The 22,815-nt window shown below is 45.3% G+C and overlaps 1 protein-coding gene across 1 annotated transcript in view; it reads left to right on the top strand.

Moving 5' to 3' along the window:
* LOC309347164 (hemicentin-1-like) overlaps positions 1 to 22,815 on the top strand; it is a 45,891-nt gene that overhangs the window by 15,060 nt on the left and 8,016 nt on the right. The window contains exons 8-20 of the mRNA XM_081871504.1: positions 453 to 720; positions 1,585 to 1,757; positions 2,865 to 3,125; positions 4,029 to 4,274; positions 5,384 to 5,644; positions 6,448 to 6,819; positions 7,899 to 8,159; positions 9,325 to 9,594; positions 11,890 to 12,150; positions 13,003 to 13,275; positions 13,453 to 13,707; positions 18,729 to 19,001; positions 19,861 to 20,127. Coding sequence (XP_081727630.1) covers positions 453 to 720; positions 1,585 to 1,757; positions 2,865 to 3,125; positions 4,029 to 4,274; positions 5,384 to 5,644; positions 6,448 to 6,819; positions 7,899 to 8,159; positions 9,325 to 9,594; positions 11,890 to 12,150; positions 13,003 to 13,275; positions 13,453 to 13,707; positions 18,729 to 19,001; positions 19,861 to 20,127 — 3,441 coding nt within the window. The remainder of the gene's footprint in view (positions 1 to 452; positions 721 to 1,584; positions 1,758 to 2,864; positions 3,126 to 4,028; positions 4,275 to 5,383; positions 5,645 to 6,447; positions 6,820 to 7,898; positions 8,160 to 9,324; positions 9,595 to 11,889; positions 12,151 to 13,002; positions 13,276 to 13,452; positions 13,708 to 18,728; positions 19,002 to 19,860; positions 20,128 to 22,815) is intronic.

Raw genomic sequence — 22,815 nt, 5'->3', positions numbered from 1 at the left:
TTGATTCACCCAAATTTACGAGCAACTTGGCTCACTGCCACACCCAGTTTTGACATTCCCAACAAAAGTTGTGTAGAAAACAGAAAGAACTGTTTGGTTTTACTGCATCTGTCCCTTTGATCAATGGACTGATTGGAATATTATCTGCATCCTGATCAGCTTTCTGCTATATGAAAGGCTAAATAATGGGGATTTAGCATTCTTACCCCCAAGCTCAAACCCTTAGGGTCCTGATATTCTTTCAAACCACCCTGAGGTGATATATTCACTGAGCATCCATTCCCAGAGATATTTCTCCAGTTTGGAATTGTTGCATGGGAAAAGCAGGTTGCACATAAAAACAGTTCCAGAGGCTCTGTGTTTTGGCATCAGTGTAGTAACAACTGAGTAGCACCTCTCTACCAGCACAGCCTGGCCCTTTCCAACATTTGGTTTTCCTATATCTGCTTCAGACGGGCCCGACATCCCCACAATCGACCCTCAGGAGCCAGTTTACATAGAGGACTTCCCCCTTAACCTCTCGTGTTCTGCCAACTCCAACCCACCTGCCAATTATTCTTGGTATCATAATGAGAAACTTCTGGAAGCTCAGAACGGGTCCCAACTCCTGATCTCGCATCTTTCTCTAAATGATGCCGGCAAATATACTTGTAATGCCACCAATGATGTCACTGGCCTTTTCAGCCACACCAGCCTGGAGATCAGCGTCCTGGGTGAGTAGCTTGCATGGCCAGGCTGCATCCTAGGCTAACTTGCGCCTTCCTGTGGCTGATAAGACTGTCCTTACAGTCACCTGCTTCATCTGTACAACGGGGACTTGATTGCGCGAACTCTGTCTCGTGGCCATTTTGGCTTCCAGGATGCATTCCTCGTATTCTGTCACCTCACTGTCCCTTTACAGTATCCATGATGATCATTCAAGTTCAGTTCCTGAAGTACCATGATGTTTCTCTTCTTCTCTCATCTGCCTCTCTCATCTGCCTCTATCCATTGTTGCCTCAGTCCTCACTTTTCCTCATGGTGTGTTGCACATTCCAAGTCACAAACTCTCAGTCAATGGACCATTTCGGTTCCTTGTATGCAGTCAACCTTTTCAGGGTTCCAAAGTTTTGCTAGATGTTTTCCCACTTCCTCTGGTATCAACTGGAAGGTTTCACCTGTCACTAAGTCTTTATTATTTCCTTTATAATAACAAAGCTAATTTTCATTTCACTGTCTTTTCAAGGTGGGGTTTTTTTTTGGGAGGTAGAATATGGCTCTGATGGTTGGCCACAAAATCTCAGTCCTTTGTGAAGTGCTATCTTCTGTCTTAAATGTTGTCGAGGAAGCAAACTGTCAACTGGTAGTACAACACTCTCCCGGCCTTGATTTTTCCAATGGTCTCTTCCTTTGTCTGTCTGGGCCCAGTGCCTGTTTCTCTTAATATTGGTTCTTTTCCAAATTGATCGAAATCCAGGGCTGTTGCACTACAAGAAACATGGAGCCCTTTTGCAACTTTTCTTTCTCAACAGGAGAGGTACGTAATGTGACCATTTACGGTCCCTCTGATGCCAAAGAAAACGATAGTGTCACTTTGAACTGCAGTGCTGCTGGCACCAATGTTTCATATTACTGGCTGAAGGGAAGCCAGCTGATTGAAGGAGGAGGTCATATCTCTTTAGACATCAACAACCAGAGGCTCATTCTCAACCCAGTCACCAGGAACGATGAGGCCAACTACACCTGCTTTGGGAACAACAGCTTCTCTGAAAATTCCAGTGAGCCACATTGGCTGCAAATCTTCTGTAAGTCTAGACTGACTATGTGGGCAATGGCAGGCAACTGGGGTCCCATAGTCCAAACCCAGCCACAGTCAATCATAGGTTGCCCCATCTTATTCTACTTTCTGTAGCAGACAGTAGTGGCTCTTTCAGCCCTTGTCACAGCTGGCTTCAGGAGGGAGGAGAAACTGCCAGAGTCTGTCCTGTACACACATTTGCTACAGCCTCCCTCTTTTTCTGAGAACAGTGTGGCTCTCCATTGCAACTAGCTATGAGTATACTGGCTGCATGAAGTGAAGAAGAGTAAGAGATCTGACCCACACCTGGGACTGAACTATGAATTGGTCCGCAGGTCAGTTGTATTGCTAACCCCTAATCCTATTGTTATTATTAGAGATTTTTTTCCTATGCTCCATTTCATCCAAGACAGGCCCCTCCCGCACTCCCCCAGACACTCTCCAAGTACACAAATAGAAATATCAAATAAAAAATACAACTTCCTTACGGAGTTGAAAGGTTTATTTTAGCCAACATTGTGTGCAGCATGCAGGGGACTTTGCTCATTTTCCAAAGGCCAGAAAGCTGTAACTGAAACTTGAAAGTCTTAGTGGCCAATAGGGAGGAATAGTATAGAAGGGATCCGTTATTAGTTGCCTTGAGTCACCCAAATCTACGAGCAACTTGGCTCACTGCCACACCCAGTTTTGACAATCCCAACAAAAGTTGTGGAGAAAACAGAAAGAACTGTTTGGTTTTACTGCATCTGTCCCTTTGATCAATGGACTGATTGGATTATCGGCATCCTGATCATCTTTCTGCTATATGAAAGGCTAAATAATGGGGATTTAGCATTCTTACCCCCAAGCTCAAACCCTTAGGGTCCTGATATTCTTTCAAACCACCCTGAGGTGATATATTCACTGAGCATCCATTCCCAGAGATATTTCTCCAGTTTGGAATTGTTGCATGGGAAAAGCAGGTTGCACATAAAAACAGTTCCAGAGGCTCTGTGTTTTGGCATCAGTGTAGTAACAACTGAGTAGCACCTCTCTACCAGCACAGCCTGGCCCTTTCCAACATTTGGTTTTCCTATATTTGCTTCAGACGGGCCCGACATCCCCACAATCGACCCTCAGGACCCAGTTTACATAGAGGACTTCCCGCTTAACCTCTCGTGTTCTGCCAACTCCAACCCAGCTGCCAATTATTCTTGGTATCATAATGAGAAACTTCTGGAAGCTCAGAACGGGTCCCAACTCCTGATCTCGCATCTTTCTCTAAATGATGCCGGCAAATATACTTGTAATGCCACCAATGATGTCACTGGCCTTTCCAGCCACACCAGCCTGGAGATCAGCGTCCTGGGTGAGTAGGTTGAATGGCCAGGCTGCATCCTAGGCTAACTTGTGCCTTCCTGTGGCTGATAAGACTGTCCTTGTAGTACCTGCTTCATCCGTATAATGGGGACTTGATTGCGCAAACTCTGTCTCGTGGCCATTTTGACTTCCAGGATGCATTCCCCGTATTCTGTCACCTCACTGTCCCTTTACAGTATCCATGGTGATCAATCCACTTCAGTTCTTGATGGACCATGAAGTTTCTCTTCTTCAGGTGAAATCCAGTTCCTGGTCTTGGAGTCTCTCTGTCTCTTACCAGATTTCTGGACTCACACTACTTTTTTCCTGTCAATGAAAACTCCCAGATAACAAACAAAAAATGTTCCTCTCTCATCTGTCTCAATCCATTGTTGCCTCAGTCCTCACTTTTCCTCATGGTGTGTTGCACATTCCAAGTCACAAACTCTCAGTCAATGGACCATTTCGGTTCCTTGTATGCAGTCAACCTTTTCTGGGTTCCAAAGTTTTGCTAGATGTCTTCCCACTTCCTCTGGTATCAACTGGAAGGTTTCACCTGTAACTAAGTCTTTATATTTCCTTTATAATGACAAAGCTAATTTTCATTTCACTGTCTTTTCAAGCTGGTTTTTTTTTTGTGGGGGAGAGGGGTAAAATATGGCTCTGATGATGGCCACAAAATCTCAGTTCTTTGTGAAGTGCTATCTTCTGTCTTAAATGTTGTCAAGGAAGCAAACTCTCAACTGGTAGTACAACACTCTCCCGGCCTTGATTTTTCCAATGGTCTCTTCTTTGTCTGTCTGGGCCCAGTGCGTGTTTCTCTTAATATTGGTTCTTTTCCAAATTGATCGAAATCCAGGGCTGTTGCACTACAAGAAACATGGAGCCCTTTGCAACTTTTCTTTCTCAACAGGAGAGGTACGTAATGTGACCATTTCCGGCCCCTCTAATGCGAATGAAAACGATAGTGTCACTTTGAACTGCAGTGCTGCTGGAACCAATATTTCGTATTACTGGCTGAAGGGAAGCCAGCTGATTGAAGGAGGAGGTCATATCTCTTTAGACATCAACAACCAGAGGCTCATTCTCAACCCAGTCACCAGGAACGATGAGGCCAACTACACCTGCTTTGGGAACAACAGCTTCTCTGAAAATTCCAGTGAGCCACATTGGCTGCAAATCTTCTGTAAGTCTAGACTGACTATGTGGGCAATGGCAGGCAACTGGAGTCCCATAGTCCAAACCCAGCCACAGTCAATCATAGGTTGCCCCATCATAGTCTACTTTCTGTAGCAGACAGTAGTGGCTCTTTCAGCTCTAACACAGCTGGCTTCAGGAGGGAGGAGAAACTGCCAGAGTATGTCCTGTGCACACGTTTGCTACGGCCTCCCTCTTTTTCTGAGAGCAGTGTGGTTCTCCATTGCAACTAGCTATGAGTATACTGGCCTCATGAAGTGAAGAAGATTAAGAGATCTGACCCACACCTGGGACTGAACTATGAATTGGTCTGCAGGTCAATTGTATTGCTAACCCCTAATCCTATTGTTATTATTAGAGATTTTTTTTCCTATGCTCCATTTCATCCAAGACAGGCCCCTCCCTCACTCCCCCAGACACTCTCCAAGTACACAAATAGAAATTTCATATAAAAAATACAACTTCCTTACGGAGTTGAAAGGTTTATTTTAGCTAACCTTGTGTGTAGCATTCAGGGGACTTTGCTCATTTTCCAAAGGCCAGAAAGCTGTAACTGAAGCTTGAAAGTCTAGTGGCCATTAGGGAGGAATACTATAGAAGGGATCCGGTATTAGTTGCCTTGAGTCACCCAAATCTGCAAGCAACTTGGCTCACTGCCACACCCAGTTTCGACAATCCCAACAAAGGTTGTGTAGAAAACAGAAAGAACTGTTTGGTTTTACTGCATCTGTCCCTTTGATCAATGGGCTGATTGGAATATTATCTGCATCCTGATCAGCTTTTTGCTATGTGAAATGCTAAATAATGGGGATTTAGCATTCCTACCCCCCAGCTCAAACCCTTAGGGTCCTGATATTCTTTCAAACCACCCTGAGGTGATATATTCACTGAGCATCCATTCCTAGGAATATTTCTCCAGGTTGGAATTGTTGCATGAGAACAGCAGGTTGCAAAAACAACAGTTCCATAGACTCTATGTTTTGGTAGCAGTGTAGTAACAACTGAGTAGCACCTCTTCTACCAGCACAGCCTGGCCCTTTCCAACATTTGGTTTTCCTATATTTGCTTCAGACGGGCCCGACAACACCACAATCGACCCTCAGGACCAAGTTTATAGAGACCAATCCACCCTTAACCTCTCATGTTCTGCCAACTCCAACCCAGCTGCCAATTATTCTTGGTATCATAATGAGAAACTTCTGGAAGCTCAGAACGAGTCCCAACTTCTGATTTCGCATCTTTCTCTAAATGATGCTGGCAAATATACTTGTAATGCCACCAATGATGTCACTGGCCTTTCCAGCCACACCAGCCTGGAGATCAGCGTCCTGGGTGAGTAGCTTGCATGGCCAGGCTGCATCCTAGGCTAACTTGCGCCTTCCTGTGGCTGATAAGACTGTCCTTACAGTCACCTGCTTCATCTGTACAACGGGGACTTGATTGCGCGAACTCTGTCTCGTGGCCATTTTGACTTCCAGGATGCATTCCCCGTATTCTGTCACCTCACTGTCCCTTTACAGTATCCATGGCAATCACTCCAGTTCAGTTCCTGAAGTACCATGAAGTTTCTCTTCTTCAGGTCAAATCTAGTTCCTGGTCTTGGAGTCTCTCTGTCTCTTACCAGATTTCTGGACTCACACTACTTTTTTCCTGTCAATGAAAACTCCCAGATAACAAACAAAAAATGTTCCTCTCTCATCTGTCTCAATCCATTGTTGCCTCAGTCCTCACTTTTCCTCATGGTGTGTTGCACATTCCAAGTCACAAACTCTCAGTCAATGGACCATTTCGGTTCCTTGTATGCAGTCAACCTTTTCTGGGTTCCAAAGTTTTGCTAGATGTCTTCCCACTTCCTCTGGTATCAACTGGAAGGTTTCACCTGTAACTAAGTCTTTATATTTCCTTTATAATAACAAAGCTAATTTTCATTTCACTGTCTTTTCAAGCTGGTTTTTTTTTTGGGGGGGGGGTAGTATATGGCTCTGATGTTTGGCCACAAAATCTCAGTTCTTTGTGAAGTGCTATCTTCTGTCTTAAATGTTGTCGAGGATGCAAACTGTAGACTGGTAGTACAACACACTCCCGGCGTTGATTTTTCCAATGGTCTCCTCTTTGTCTGTCTGGGCTCAGTGCAGGTTTCTCTCAATATTGCTCCTTTTCCAAATTGATCGAAATCCAGGGCTGTTGCACTACAAGAAATATGGAGCCCTTTTGCAACTCTTCTTTCTCAACAGGAGAAGTACATAATGTGACCATTTCTGGCCCCTCTAATGCCAAAGAAAATGATAGTATCACTTTGAACTGCAGTGCTGCTGGCACCAATGTTTCATATTACTGGCTGAAGGGAAGCCAGCTGATTGAAGGAGGAGGTCATATCTCTTTAGACAACAACAACCAGAGGCTCATTCTCAACCCAGTCACCAGGAACGATGAGGCCAACTACACCTGCTTTGGGAACAACAGCTTCTCTGAAAGTTCCAGTGAGCCACATTGGCTGCAAATCTTCTGTAAGTCTAGACTGACTATATGGGCAATGACAGGCAAATGGTGTCCCATAGTCCAAACCCAGCCACAGTCAATCATAGGTTGCCCCATCACATTCTACCTTCTGTAGCAGACAAAAGTGGCTCTTTCAGCCCTTATCACACTGGCTTCAGGAGGGAGGAGAAACTGCCAGAGTCTGTCCTGTACACACATTTGCTACAGCCTCCCTCTTTTTCTGAGAGCAGTGTGGCTCTCCATTGCAACTAGCTATGAGTATACTGGCTGCATGAAGTCAAGAAGAGTAAGAGATTTGACCCACACCTGGGACTCAACTATGAATTGGTCCGCAGGTCAATCATATTGCTAACCCCTAATCCTATTGTTCCCGTTGTAGGGTTTTTTGTTTGCTCCATTTCATCCAAGACAGGCCCCTCCCTCACTCCCCCGGACACTCTCCAAGTGCACAAATAGAAATTTCAAATAATACAACTTCCTTACGGAGTTGAAAGGGTTATTTTAGGTAACCTTGTGTGCAGCATTCAGGGGACTTTGCTCATTTTCCAAAGGCCAGAAAGCTGTAACTGAAGCTTGAAAGTCTTAGTGGCCAATAGGGAGGAATACTATAGAAGGGATCCGGTATTAGTTGCCTTGAGTCACCCAAATCTGCAAGCAACTTGGCTCACTGCCACACCCAGTTTTGAAAATCCCAACAAAAGTTGTGGAGAAAACAGAAAGAACTGTTTGGTTTTGCTGCATCTGTCCCTTTGATCAATGGGCTGATTGGAATATTATCTCCATCCTGATCAGCTTTCTGCTACATGAAAGGCTAAATAATGGGGATTTAGCATTCCTACCCCCCAGCTCAAACCCTTAGGGTCCTGATATTCTTTCAAACCACCCTGAGGTGATATATTCACTGAGCATCCATTCCCAGAGATATTTCTCCAGGTTGGAATTGTTGCATGGGGACAGCAGGTTGGAGGGGGGGAACGGTACCAGAGGTTCTGTGTTTTGGCATCAGTGTGGTAACATCTGAGTAGCACCCTTACTACTAGCACAGCCTGACCCTTTCCAACATGTGGCTTTCCTATATTTGCTTCAGACGGGCCTGACAACCCCACAATCGACCCTCAGGACCCAGTTTATAGAGAGCAATCCACCCTTAACCTCTCGTGTTCTGCCAACTCCAACCCAGCTGCCAATTATTCTTGGTATCATAATGAGAAACTTCTGGAAGCTCAGAACGGGTCCCAACTCCTGATCTCGCATCTTTCTCTAAATGATGCCGGCAAATATACTTGTAATGCCACCAATAATGCCACTGGCCTTTCCAGCCACACCAGCCTGGATATCAGCGTCCTGGGTGAGTAGGTTGAATGGCCAGGCTGCATCCTAGGCTAACTTGTGCCTTCCTGTGGCTGATAAGACTGTCCTTGTAGTACCTGCTTCATCCGTATAATGGGGACTTGATTGCGCAAACTCTGTCTCGTGGCCATTTTGACTTCCAGGATGCATTCCCCGTATTCTGTCACCTCACTGTCCCTTTACAGTATCCATGGTGATCACTCCACTTCAGTTCTTGATGGACCATGAAGTTTCTCTTCTTCAGGTCAAATCCAGTTCCTGGTCTTGGAGTCTCTCTGTCTCTTACCAGATTTCTGGACTCACACTACTTTTTCCCTGTCAATGAAAACACCGAGATAACGAACACAATTGTGTAGACGTTCCTGCCATTTCTTCTTCTTTGTGTGCCTTGTCTTCAAGAACCTTCCTTCTAGAAATTTGATTGATGTGGTGGTTCAAGTTGGCAAGGGTCCCTGGATGGACCCTTTCCCTCTAGTTGCTTGCCTTCCTTAACTTTGTTCTACTTGGGCTTTATCTTGGTCCTCCGTCGATGATCATCTTTATTCCAAAACCTGGATCAGAAGATTTTCCACTGATTTGCGCTGAAATCCCAAATAACTCATTCCCAAAGAAGCAAACTCTGTTCTATTCTCTGTTGCCGAACCTTCAGATTTCATCACACCAGTTCCTTCACTGCTGTGGATTCTGTCTTCCTTGTGAAATGCATCAGAGATGGGATTGTAATTAATGTTCGCTGCAGTTCTTCTGTTTTTGGGTTATTTACTGTATCAACTATTTTCTTGTCCACTTCTTTTGCCTTGTTCCATGTTGACATTCATCCCAGACTGGACATTCATTTCACACTGACAACCTTTTGCAACCCATAATGTTGAAGTGTTTCTATGTGTGCCCTCCTGTTCTTTGCATCTGCCAACTTGTTGCTTTATGCTGCAGAATTTAGTTTATCGAAGCTTCCTAATTGAAAATAAAGAAGAGTTTCACCTCTCTGCGGCAAACGGATCACATTGCAGGACCCCTCCTTAAATGACAGCTGGATATATTCAACTTCCAAGATGCAGAATGAAGAAACGACTCTGAGGAGGCCTACTTACTTCTCCACTTTTACCTTGGATAACACCATCATTCCCTCTACTTCTCTCTCTTTTCTCTCTCTCCCTCTACAGGATATGTCACTAATATCACCATCAGTGACTCTGGCAAGGCCATCGAGAATAGCATCACAGTTCTGAACTGCACCTCCACAGGCACTAACGTTTCCTACTCTTGGTTAAGAGGGAACGAGAGCCTGGTGGTTGGAGAGCGCATTTCTCTGAGCAACAACAACCAGGTCCTTACATTCAATCCAACGAGCCGGAATGACTCGGACAGCTACAGCTGCTATGGATATAACAGCTTCTCTAATGACAGCACCTCATACTTGCTGAATGTTTTGTGTAAGTCTGGTTCTACCATTGAGGGAGGGTTGGAGCAGTTCTGGGAGCGGAGCATGTGGAGGTTTGACTTAGGCCCTGAGAGTGCAAGACTGTAGCTATTAAAGACAAGGATATCAGGCAAGCAGATTCAATAAGACTGAAATACACAAAGGTAGAGAGACCCACCATGTGAGTTAACTCACTTCATGCAAAGTTAGCACTCACAACTTCTAAAAACATTACTTCATGCCCCCAATCTACCTTCTTTTGGAACCGGATTGCCAGAACTCTGTTGTTTTTAAAACTCTCCCCCTACTTATTGCAGTATAATAATAATAATAATAATAATAATAATAATAATAATAATAATAATAATAATATATTTATACCCCACCCATCTGTCTGGGTTTCCCCAGCCACTCCGGGCAGTTCCCAACAGAATATTATTAATAATAATAATAAAAGCAATAAAAGATCAAACATTAAAGACTTCCCTAAACAGGGCTGCCTTAGATGTTTTCTAAAAGGCTGATAGTTGTTTATTTCCTTGACATCTGATTAGAGGGAATTCCACAGGGTGGGTGCCACTACTGAGAAGGCCCTCTGCTTGGTTCCTTGTAACCTCGCTTCTCGCAGTGAGGGAACCGCCAGAAGGCCCACTGAGCTGGACCTCAGTGTTGAACGATGGGGGTGGGGACGCTCCTTCAGTATATTATGAAATATTTTGAAAGTACCATCAAAATCTCTAGGAGAGATAGAAGATCATTGTAGCGGCCCTTATTTGATCTAACTTGATTTCACACAGCACTTTCAACTCTTAAGAACTGCATCAGCCCCAAAGATAGTAAGTTGAAGTTCAGGGGTCTGCATCATATTGAGCGAGATCTGTGGCCCCTGTGATCCAGAGCCAGTGTAATGTAATGATTAGAGTGTTAGGCTAGGACCTGGGAACCCAAGGTTCAAATTCCCGCTGAGCCATGAAGCTCACTGGGTGACTTTGAACCAGCCACTGTCTCTCATCCTAACCTCCCTCACCGGCTTGGTGTAGAATAAAATACAGAGGGGAGAACCAAGCAGACTCCCTTGAGCTCCCTGGAGGAAAAGGTGAGATATAAATGAGAAATCAGAATAAATGAATGAATGAATAGAACTGCCTGGCCTAATCGGCGGCAAAGTAGCTGTCCAACATCGGAGGCAGATGTCATTTCTGGACCGCTGGAATCCTTCGCTGCAGATGGCAAGGACTAGATTTGTGGCCTAGTAAAAGCATACCATGTGCAACTTCCTGTATGGTGATTGGCTGGCCATGGTGTGATGTAAAAGTCCAGCCTTGCTGCTCAGAAGTTAGCTGAGTCAATACTCCTTCCTTGTCTCAGATTTCACACAGAGACACACATTTTACTGGCAAAACCTAAGAAACCAGAAGGAGCTATGTCCCCTTTCAAATGCTCAAACTGCAACTGCTGCATATCTGGCCACATTGGGCTTCACGATGTTAGTTTGCTCCTCCTTGAGTTTTGATGAGGGAGAGTTAAATAATGTCGCTGCCTCCTGTGTTACCTCGGAGCTATTAAAGCGACAGGCGCCATCTCCCAAGTCAAGACCTGCCACTCGTAAGCTTGCAATTCCTTCTAGTCCTTAAGCAAAGTCAGTCACCCAGCAAACTTCAGAAATCTTAGCTAATTGCATTTTTTTAAAAAAAGAGGCCAGGCTCACTTTATAGTGTATTGTTCTTGACACACAGCTTTTCCATTTAATTGAGCTTATATGTTCCTCTTTTCATAAATTGCTCATGAATAAGCTGTAACAAGTTCCCAAAGATACCTTAAAAGCAGTGAACAAAATTATTGCCAGCATCCTGCCCAGCTTGCTCAACTTCCCATTTTAGGTTCACTGCTTCCTGCTTTCCTCTCTCTGATAACAGAGTCTGCAATATTGATTCCCAGATCACAAACCAGTAATTGGAAGTCATGACTTCTACCAAGGATTTTTCCACAGTTTTGGGAAATCCTGAGAATTCTTTTGTCAGGATTCCCAGAGAAATGTAAGCATGCTCTAAGTAAGTAAACTTATCCCGGATATGGAAGGGGCAGTCTAAACCTCCCAAGGCAGCTATTCTGCTGTCTCTGAACAAGCGCTTCTATCTGCAATTCAGCTTTCTTCCATCTAAGAGAACAACATCACACTTCACATTCTGAACACACAGGCATGTGCCGGTCAATCTGACTCACGGTGCATTTTGCCAAAGGTGGCACCTGAGCCCTCCAGGATCTCACTGGCTTCCCCCAACTTCTGACTCTCCTGTATTTACTCCAGATGGGCCTGATGTCCCTGAAATTGGCCCCAGTGAGCACTATTACGCAGAGGGCTCCAACCTCACTCTCTCCTGCACTGCTGACTCCAACCCAGCCGCGCAATACACCTGGAGTTTCAATGAGACATCAGACATAGGGTCCGCCTCCCAGCTTTCTATCTACAATCTGCAGTTCCACCACAGTGGAAATTACACCTGCAAGGCTTTCAACAATGAAACCAATGCTAGCTCCACCTCCGCAAGCCGGGAGATCTGGGTACTAGGTAAGTATCCACAGGGTTACACGCATCCATGGCTTACAAACATGACTTCTAACTCGTTGGCATAAACACTGGTCGTTTATACTCCTGTCCCACTTCCTGTTACCATTGGACTCTTCCTGGAGCCAAACCCAATGCTATCTTTTTGCCTCCTGTTTCTTTTTTTTCTAATGAATGCTTGGGTATTCTGTCATTTTCTGCCTACCCAGCAGGCTCAGGTGCCCTTCTGTTATTGATTTGTCTCCCACGGGATATTGCATGGCTCACAGTGTCTCTTCGAATCTAATCAGTCCTCTGTCAATGAAGACCTTCAAATCAAGATCACCAATGGAATGCACCTTTGGTGGTGTTTTGCTGCCTTGGCAAACTTCTTGTATGTTTTCTGTTCATCTTATTCCCAGGACTCTGTCCTCTTTAGGATGCATCTCCTGAAACTGGATAAGGATCTTGATGCAACAGCTTACTGCTTCCCTTCGAAGCAATGGTGCTCACAGCCACTTGCTTCACTGTCTCTCCCTCTGGTGCCTTTTTGCAGTGACTGTAACTTCTATTTAGGACTGTCCACAAATAAAATAAAACAAAAATATCTCTTGTCCGTGGAAATTGTCCATCTGTCCCCAGTAAGGGCCTTGTTCATCACCTGTCACTCAGCACCTCTTTGGTATCTTTGAGGTCCTTCATGTTCTTCTGTTGGTGAAAGCAGTCGCATGGCTTTTAAACTACGTTTCTGTCCTCCTTGGAAGATTTCAAGGGAAGACGGAGTCCTTGCAGGCAAACCTGCAACACCATTCCCTGCATCTGTTCACCATTTGTTCCTTGATAACCCTCTGCCTCCTCGTTATTCTTTCCTTACAGCGGAGGTTTCTGACGTTACCATTATGGGTCTGTCGGAAGCCATTGAGAATGAGTCGCTGATTCTGACTTGCACCTCCATTGGCAGCGAGGTCTCTTACTATTGGTTCAGAGGGAATCAGAGCCTGGATGATGGAGGGCATATATCTCTGAGTCATGATAACCAAAACCTCACAATAAACCCGGTCAGCCGGTCTGATGCAGGTTCCTACACCTGCCTTGGAGTCAACAGAATCAACAAGAACACCAGTACCCCCTTCGAACTGACAGTGTTCTGTAAGTGTGGCGCCAATTCTTAGTTCATCCCTTCTAACACCTCCTCCCAGCTTCCCTCTCCTCTGTATGTACCTCCTAAAAACTGAATGAGGAATATATCATTCTTTAGTCCCTTGAGCCACCTCTTCAGCCCTTCACCATGATGCCCAACTTGTGATTCTCCTCTGTTTGCTCCAGATGGGCCTGATGATCCTGTAATCAGCCCCCAAAACAATACTTACCGTACGGGATCCAGCCTCAACCTCAGCTGCAGTGCCGACTCCCACCCGCCGCCTCAATACACTTGGATTTTTAAAGAGGGAATAATTGGGAACACCTCTGAGCTGTTGATCTCGAATCTGTCTCTCAACGACACTGGGGATTATACCTGCAGTGCTTTCAATGTTGAGACTAATCTCAGCAAAAGTGCAAGCCTCCTTGTTGAGGTGTATGGTAAGTATTTCTTCAGGGAACCCAGCTTGGTGTTTTCCACCGTGGCACCAAATGCCACCAGTTTGTCTGCATTCTCTTTGGGGCAGCTCCCCATGCTGCCCACTGTCTCCTCATCTGTCCTTTCCAATGTCTATATTCATCAAGACTTCCGTGAATCTCTCAAGGAGAGATCATGCTGGCCTGTAGCTTGCAACTTCCTACGCTGGGTGTGGCTGTTACCCTGGATTATACTTGGTTTACGGGAACTTCCTTTATTTTCTACTCAATTTGCCTGATGCCTGCAGCGAATGGTCAGACTGCACCCAAAAATGAAGCGTTAAATGATGACAAGAATCATGACTGGTGGTAGGGTGTCGCCGCCGTCGTTTTAATAACATATACACAGCTAACTTGATAGTTGAAACATGCCATGTAGTCTTAACTTGATAACCCAGAGTACTAACTTGGGTATATTATATTCTGTCTACATCTGGGAACGGGGGATGGGGGAGAGAATCCCATATAATGTTCCTTTGTGTACCATGCTTATTTAGATTAGGAGGTGATGAACCTTTCTTCTGTGGAGGCTGAGTTGCTTTTCCTTAGGAGTAATCTGTTGGGACATGGGTGGGTTAAACCACAGAGCCTAGGACTTGCCGATCAGAAGGTTGGCGGTTCGAATCCCCGCGACGGGGTGAGCTTCTGTTGCTCAGTCCCTGCTCCTGCCAACTTAGCAGTTCGAAAGCACCTCAAAGTGCAGGAAGGTAAACGGCGTTTCCGTGTGCTGCTCTGGTTTGCCAGAAGCAGCTTAGTCATGCTGGCCACATGACCTGGAAGCTGTCTGCGAACAAACGCTGGCTCCCTCGGCCAGTAAAGCGAGATGAGCACCACAAACCCACCACAAACCCTGCGACCGAACCTAAAGGTCAGGGGTCCCTTTACCTTTACCTTTAATCTGTTTGTAGCTGGGGCTGCTCTTTTCTTCCTCCCCACCCATCAGGCTGCAGGGGGAGGGACAGCTTGAGCTCAGAGGTCTGAACTGAGAGCTTTCAAAGCCCCCCCTTCCCTCCACATTTCTTCCATTAGCACGATCTCTATTGGCTCACCACCCACCCCTGTCCTGCCTCCTTCTCTTCCTCTAGGCACACATCCACAAAATTTGGCCGAGGGCCACTTGTCTCCCACCCCAGATCTTTAGCATGTAAGTTTCTTATGCAACATAGATCGCACTGGAAGGTTAATGAGATTCTGTTAGCATAGCTTAGTGATGGGACTCTCACTTTGCATTGTGCATTGGAATGATCTGCGTTATCCAAACTTCTAGGCCAGGGGTTCCCCAACTGTGGTCTGTGGACCACCCGTGGTCTGCAAGTTTCATTCAGGTGTTCTGCAGCGTGTTTATGGAAAAACACCATTTGAATTCTATGTTAGTAGCCCCCTCCAATGACCACTTTGAAAATTGCTGAAGGTCTTAGTGTGGACTCCAAAGCTTTCTCCACTTCTGTGATGAACTGGGAAAGAGTCACTCTGCAGCATGTGGAGTGGTTGCTATCAGCCTCAGCTTAGCCTGGTCTCTGTGCAGATCTTGGACTCCAAATACGAATGAGGTGCTGGGATTCTGGCAGTTTCAGGTGGGGAGGGAAGAGCATAATAGCATGGAGTACCAGAATAGTAACAGGAAGCAAACGGATCTGAAAAAGATCCAAGCCCTTGAGAAGACCGGCTCAGTGACTAAGCTAGGTTTAATTCTTTGTTTGTTTGCTGGCAGATCATATGCAACTGTTGCCGTGCCCTTTGGGCAGTGCCAACTTGACAGTTTTAAACCAGTGTGACTGGGATTCCTTCTCCTTCTCTGCGTCTTCCAAGCATGCATTCAGTGCATAGGAGTTACAAATTCACAAATTTTTCATGGTTTTGCATGAACCATACACAAATACGCAACCATTGTATTTGAGATTTCACCTTCTTGGAAATGGAAACCATGATTATCCCCAGTTGGGGGTTCTCCTATAAAGAGAAACTGTTATCCCTGCAAGTGCCAGATTGCAAAGCTTTTAAAACAGTTTCTATCCCTTACTACTGCAACAATATGTCTGGGAGTTTTTGGTAGATAGTTGCTGAAATTTCAGAAGCCAGGGAGGTCACTAAAAGAATGTTACAGATAGGTAGCCGTGTTGGTCTGCCATGGTCAAAACAAAATAAAAAAATTCCTTCCAGTAGCACCTTAAAGACCAACTGAGTTGGTCTTTAAGGTGCTACTGGAAGGAATTTTTTTATTTTGTTTTGACTAAAAGAATGGTTGCCAATGCCTGGGGTTTGTCCTTACAGAGGAAAACATGAACCAAGAGATTATGCAGACCAATACAAATGAAAGGCTAAATTGTGCAAATCTGCGAAATAAGTTGAACCTGCGTAATTTCTTTTATGTCACAGAATTCAGGTTTTTTTGGAGCAGAATTGGGATTCCCTAGGTAGATGTAGATTTGTTTGTTTGTTTGTTTGTTTTTAAAACATGGAGAACACACAGCTCTGATTCTCGGGTAACTAATTTATGCAAAGTGATTGTGCGAATGCCTCCTGTTAAGTTTCGGTTGGTTACTAGGTTAATGTGTCACAGCTCTGCTCAGGTTCAGAGAGTCCTGTATCAAGCTCTGCTTCCAACCCACACCAGCCATTGGGCGTTGAAGTTGTTGCTGGCTTTTTCTCTTGGTCACATTGTCACATGCCACCCAGAACTGTGAACTGTCATCAGCTCCATTGCTGCTTCCTGGCAGATGAGCTAGGCAAAAGCCTGCTCTTTCACATCTGTTTGCTCTGTAGAATTTGCAAATCACTTCTTTGTGCTGTCTCAGTCCACTCTTTCACTTGTACCGGTAATTTACCCTCATCTATCCAGCATCCATTGTCTATGAAAATGTGACATTCCAGGTGTGTTTGTGTCCTCCAGGTTCTTTCCGCATGATGCATCTCAAACACCTTTCTTTAATCTTAGTTTCAGCATTTCCTTATTATGCCAATAAAGCTCAACCCTTGAACTGAGATACAGCTTAGTGCTTTGTTTATCACCCTGGGGGATATCCTGGCTGAGTCACCTCTCTCAGTGATAACAACTCTGTGTAGTGCATCTGAGGTCTGTTCCTCATCTCTCTTATTCTCCCACCACCACCACCCTTCCACCCCACCTCTGACTTATGCGCTGCCCTCATCAGTATAAAATCAGTATATCAGCCTTTCAAACCAATTTACTACTTGTGGTTCCCAGGGACTGTATCCTTGGAATTCTCTGAAAGGGTTCCTAATGAATTCTTCTCGTTTTCCTCCTGAAATTCAGTTCCCATTGCTCCTCGCTGGCGTCGCTTTGCTTTCTTTTAATTAATTGAATTCATTCCCAAATCCAAGAAAACCAATTAAACAAGAGCACCCACACGTGTGATTTAATACAGAAATCAAAAGCATGTCTCTAAATCTGATAAATCCTGCTGCACCACCGGAGGCGTCCCAGGGGACCTTGAGCCATGGGGTATTTTACATCTGTTCGTTTCCTCCTCCACTCCTTTTTTTTTTTAAAAAAAAAAAAAGTTTTAACTATTTATTTTACTTTACTTATAGGACGGCTGAGTGCATTATGAAGTGCAGTCGTGGTGAGGAAACCCCAGCCTCTCAACATCTTAATTTCCCAGAGGCATCTCTACATATAAATGAACATATGCAGATTGCATGCAAATACGTGTCAGGGACCTGCACCCCTGTCCATTCAGTTCCCTAGCAGTGACCCCCCCCACACACACACACCATCCAATAAACATCTTGCCCTTCCTCCTAGTGGTTAGGAGGACTCCTCAATAGGTGTCTCTGCAGCTTCTTTGCTGACTCGCCTGCTCTCTTCAAGCAAGCAATGAGAGGAGTAGGCTCACCCTGTCACCCTCTTCCCCAATGCAGGTGACCTCCAGATGTTCTGGATTACAGCCCCCATCAACTCCTGCTAACACATCAGTGCTGGCTGGAGCTGATGGTACTTGTAATCCCAAACATCTGGAAGGGCACCAGGTTGGGTTAGACTGCTTTGTCTTCTCTTTCTCTCTCTGAGAGGTGGTGCCGATTTGGTCCAGGAGAGGAGACAAGCTAATGGTCAATGGGAAGGTTAAATGGTGCCTGTTCAGGAAGAGGGCCCAACTAAGAGCATCTTGCCCCAGGACCCTCGGGAACCTCGAAGCATCACTGCATGCAGTGCAATTGCCCAGGATGTTCTCCTGCACAGCCTCGTGGAAGAACCCTGGGAAAGCTTTCCTGCTTGGTCCAGCAAATTGCATAAACTTCCCCCACACTTCATTAAAGCACTTAGCAGCACACGCCCCATATTAACATTCCCTTTACAAAAACCCCACAACACCCTATTATGTGATGCCATCAGCAACTGGTGTCCAGCTACTTTTAAATGGGCACTAATAGGGCTTAAAAGTGACCACAACAACATAGAGGTTGTAAAAAAAATAAAAATCAAATCACCTTGTTTTTGTAAAATGTCTCTGGGTTATAGCAGTGGCTGGCGCCACTTAATTGTTAATTTCAAAGCATGAGGTCAGTCGCTGTCTCAGCTACTCTCATTTCAAAATTTCATTAAATCACAGTTTGCAAATTCCATGTAAATTGCTGCTAAGAAGGGGCCTTTGGAGAGCAGCTGCAGGAAGCTTCTAGCTCACTTGCTTCCTCCTCGAGATGTATTGGCTGGAAATGCTGCCAAAATGTATCTCCTCCAACACACACACACACCCTTTCTGTGTGTTCTCTATAATGCAATGGTGCCCAAAACAACCCACAGCCCTGGCAATTCAGTATGTAATTCCTTGAGCACTTTCGTATAGCAATCTCGATCTATGCTTTCAAGAGAAGCAGGATTCTGCTTTAAAAGTGACAGGATTTCTGACACACTCCAGGGATAAAGTGCTTCACTTTCCCTAATAACCACACTTGAAGAGACCCTGCCCAGGTTTAGGACCCATGAGGACCCACAAAACATGACCCTCTTTCTGTTTTGTGTGCAGAAACCCTCTCCAATCCAGTCCTGTGGCCTGCAGAAGCCATAGTGGCAGAGAACGCAAACGTCTCCTTGCAGTGTAACACCTCCAACAGCCTCGACGTCAACGTCACCTGGTTCAAGGGCAGTAACCCTGTCCCAGATAAGGCTGTGCTTTTCAACAGGAACCGAACCCTCACTCTAACTGCCGTCTCCAAAGATGAGGAAGGGATGTATACATGTAAAGCTACCAACCCTGTCAGCAATGCCACAAGCAACCCCAGTAATATTAGCTTGGCATGTAAGTAACCCTGGTTTGAAAATGCTTGGTGGCTCCTTTCTCCTTGCCGTTGCTGCATGCATTTGGCAGGGAGGGCATCTGTGAGTCCTAATGGGGATTTCCTCTCTCCCTTGATCTCCCCACCCCTGGTCTTTCTGAAATAAGGGGTGCTGGCACTCAAAGCATACTTGGAGGCTAGGAGCCCCCTATTCCCTAACCCCAATGTGTGGAGGTAGCTCGTGGGGAGGCGGGAAAAGTACTCTGCAAATGCTGGCAGATGCTGTCTCCTTTATTAATAAAGGCCTGCCTTCTAAAGCTAAGCCATTGAAAATGCCTTCGGAGAGCTGAACCCCAGTGAACACTTTCTCATATTAAGCCCTAAAGCTGGTTGGCCAGCTCTCTTGCTGCGTTTTGGGGTGGTGCACACACACAGAGGCAGGTGTGTGTACGGACATGGGTGGCACTGTGGGTTAAACCACAGAGCCTAGGACAGAAGGTCGGCAGTTCGAATCCCCGCAACGGGGTAAGCTCCTGTTGCTTGGTCCCTGCTCCTGCCAACGTAGCAGTTCGAAAGCACCTCAAAGTGCAAGTAGATAAATAGGTACCACTCCAGCGGGAAGGTAAACGGGGTTTCCGTGCAATGCTCTGGTTCGCCAGAAGCGGCTTAGTCATGCTGGCCACATGACCCGGAAGCTGTATGCCGGCTCCCTTGGCCAATAAAGCAAGATGAGCGCCACAACCCCAGAGTCGGTCACAACTGGACCTAATGGTCAGGGGTCCCTTTACCTTTACCTTTACACACAGGGGGGCAGGACGACACAAACGCACCTCTCCCCTGTTTCCACCCCTTGGTCCTGATTCTACTTGCTTTCCTTTCTAGATGGGCCAAATAACGTTAAGCTGAACCAAACAGGAACCATAACTCTAAAACTAGGTTCCCGTTTGGCTCTGCTGTGTACTGCAGAGTCCCTACCCAAAGCCCAGTTTCGGTGGTTTTTCAATCATACTAATATGAATGTGACGGCGAACACCTTCAACACAGCCTTAACAGCCTGGGAAGATGGAGGCAATTACACCTGCCAGGCTTACAACAGCGTCGTTAAGAAGCTGGCCTCAGCATCTGTCAATGTGAAATTGACAACGCAGGGTGAGTCCCTTGACAAGTCCACATTTGTCTCTTGTCCCACCAGCATTTTGAATGTCCCACAGTCTCCCCCTGGACCTGATTATTTGGAAATGTGGCCAATCCGAGTGGAATTAACAGAGGAGGACGCAACTCACTTTTTTTGCGGGCAGAAAAGGGTGGTATCTAAAGTCAGCTGCACCAAGATCTCATTGAAACCAGTTGAGTGAGTTCATCCTGACAACTCCCCATGATCTCAGTGGAACTAGGTGGAACTGGATCCAACCCAAAGGTCTTGTTTAGGCTTTCCCTGGCTCCTGCGCCTTTAAAAAACGTATACCCTGCCTTTCTAGGTGAGATGTCCACGCAGGACTATTAACAGTGTCACAAAATAAAACACGACAAGCAAGATAAGATATAATCAAACAATAAACTGCGTTAAAAATAATAAACTTTAACTACAGCCTGAAAACGTAATAGCTTCGGTTTTCCCCACCCCACATTGTTGCAGCTTCTTTACTAGCAAAATCTTCACCTGCTGGGTTTCTGGGTGTCCGACTGCAGTTTAAAGGCACAGATTACGCAGGGCCAGGGTTAAAAAACAGAAGAGGCAGACCTTGCTATCTATTCTTGCACCTGAATGCTAGGAAAAAACTTTGTGGCAAATTTCTGTAGTCTTTAGTATTGAGGGTTTTATGCAGCGAGATGTTTTCTTTTGGAGGAGGAATGATGATCCGGAGATGCGTGGACATTGGTTTAGAAGCTGTTCAGAAGTACAAAAATGATACAGGTTGCTTAGGCATCGTAGAAGGGGTGCAGCAAGTGCAAGCCATGGGTTTTTTTATGCTTCTCATGGGGCTGCCCATGTTGCACCTGGTCTTCCCACATTCTAAATCCCATAGAGAGCCCACATGGGTAGAAAGGGCTGCTGCTCCAGAAGTTGTCCTTCCACACAGGAGGAGCCACAGGTCATCCGGAAAGGAGCCTCCACCCTTTGTATCTCTGTTGCCCCTGTACATGTGATGTGTGAAGAGACCTACTGGTTTGCACGATACAGAGCTACTCTCTGTGCTGCAGCCTGAGAACCCCATTTCTTGTGGTGGTTCTGGTTTGCTGGTTTGTTTGCTTAGGCATGGCGTGAATTTGTTAATATTGACTCACTACCAACCCCCTGGTTACAGGAACAAATTTAGACGTTTGTTAATTTTCCTCTTGGTTCTCGGCATTCAAAAAGTCCTACAGCTTCCTCTTACGTGTATCAGACCTAAATGCGACAAAACCTCTCAGCTTAGAGCTGCAAATTTGAAGCAAATAAGAAACGGCCTTTAAGATGCAGAAAGATTGGAAACCTAAGTGTAATATAAGCAGCTGTATATTGCTTTTTATTAGATATTGTTATTTTTATTAAATCGTTTTTTGTGATTGTGTTTTTAGCGATTGTAAGTTTTTAGACTGTATCTAATGGTGTATTTTAAATTGTTGTAACCCGCCCTGGGATTGTAGGGTGAAGGGCAGATAATAATAATTATTATTATTATTAATAATAATAGTCATAGAATAATATGAACCAGAAACAGATTCCCATCTTCTCCTGTGAGTGTGCATCAGAGGGCTCCAAAATCATTTGACTGTGGTGTGTTTCACACGGAATGCTAAGCCAAAGTATGACTAAGTATTAATGAGCAAGCGTGTGGGTTGCTCAACACTAGGGTTGCCATATTTCAAGAGTCGTTGAGCTTTTTTTTGGCAATGTCCAGGAAATTCCAGACATATGGCAACCCTACTCAACACTATCTAGAGCTAAGCCTTGGTTTGTCATAGCACATGGTCCATGACTTGTCTTCCTCTAACAAACCACAAGCTGTAAGCCAAAAGCAAACCTTGGCTACAGCCCATGGTTGGTTTGGAGTGAGACAAACCATCAGCCCAGGTACACACAAACCATGACTTAGCTCCTGGTAGGAGAGCAGCAGCCAGGCTAGGGAGGAGGTAGCCATCACCAACTTGAATAACCTCTGAGTAGATATGGTTAGGGACTGCACTGTTAGTTTCAATTTACAAAGCCCTATAGAGCTTGGGATGAGGATATTTGCAGGACTTCCTCCTGCCGAATAGGCTGCCCATGTCACTATGGCCTAAAGATGGGAACCCCCTAATATCAGACTTTTATGATGGTTACATTCATAAGAGTCAACAGGACCTTTTCTGTTGTGGCTCCTACCGTGTGGACTGCTCACTCTTCCTATTAGGCCAGCCTGGCTGCTTTTGCCAGCCGTTAAAGATCTGCCTCTTTGCCCTGGCCTCTAGTACTTGGCTGATTATTCCGGTTTTGTTGAATCCCATAAGGTTTCTGGGTTGTGAACCGTTTTGCTATTATGGCAAATGAAAAGTGCTGTAGAATTTTTAAAAAATTAATCCAAAGGCCATCACTTGTGAGGAAAGGGGATATGAAGTGAAAGCTTGAGAAGCCTCTCTGCACCCACACCACATATAAACTTGGGGTAAAGTTGCCTCCTCTTTTTTCACTCCTGCCCCTTTGCTTTGTTAGCAGTAGTCAGACCATACAGAAAACAAGCTGGTGAAGTTTTCCCCACCACCACTTACCTCCATGCCATTAAAAAGTTCACCGTCTGAATTTCTGTTTGTCAGAGTGACGTTGAAGGCACAGGAGCTAGGGACGCTAAAATAAACAAACAGATGGCAACCTTGGCT

This window comes from Podarcis erhardii, assembly GCF_964252035.2.
Source record: "Podarcis erhardii genome assembly, chromosome: 7".
Taxonomy (NCBI): domain Eukaryota; kingdom Metazoa; phylum Chordata; class Lepidosauria; order Squamata; family Lacertidae; genus Podarcis; species Podarcis erhardii.
This window is presented reverse-complemented; position numbering and strand designations above follow the sequence as displayed.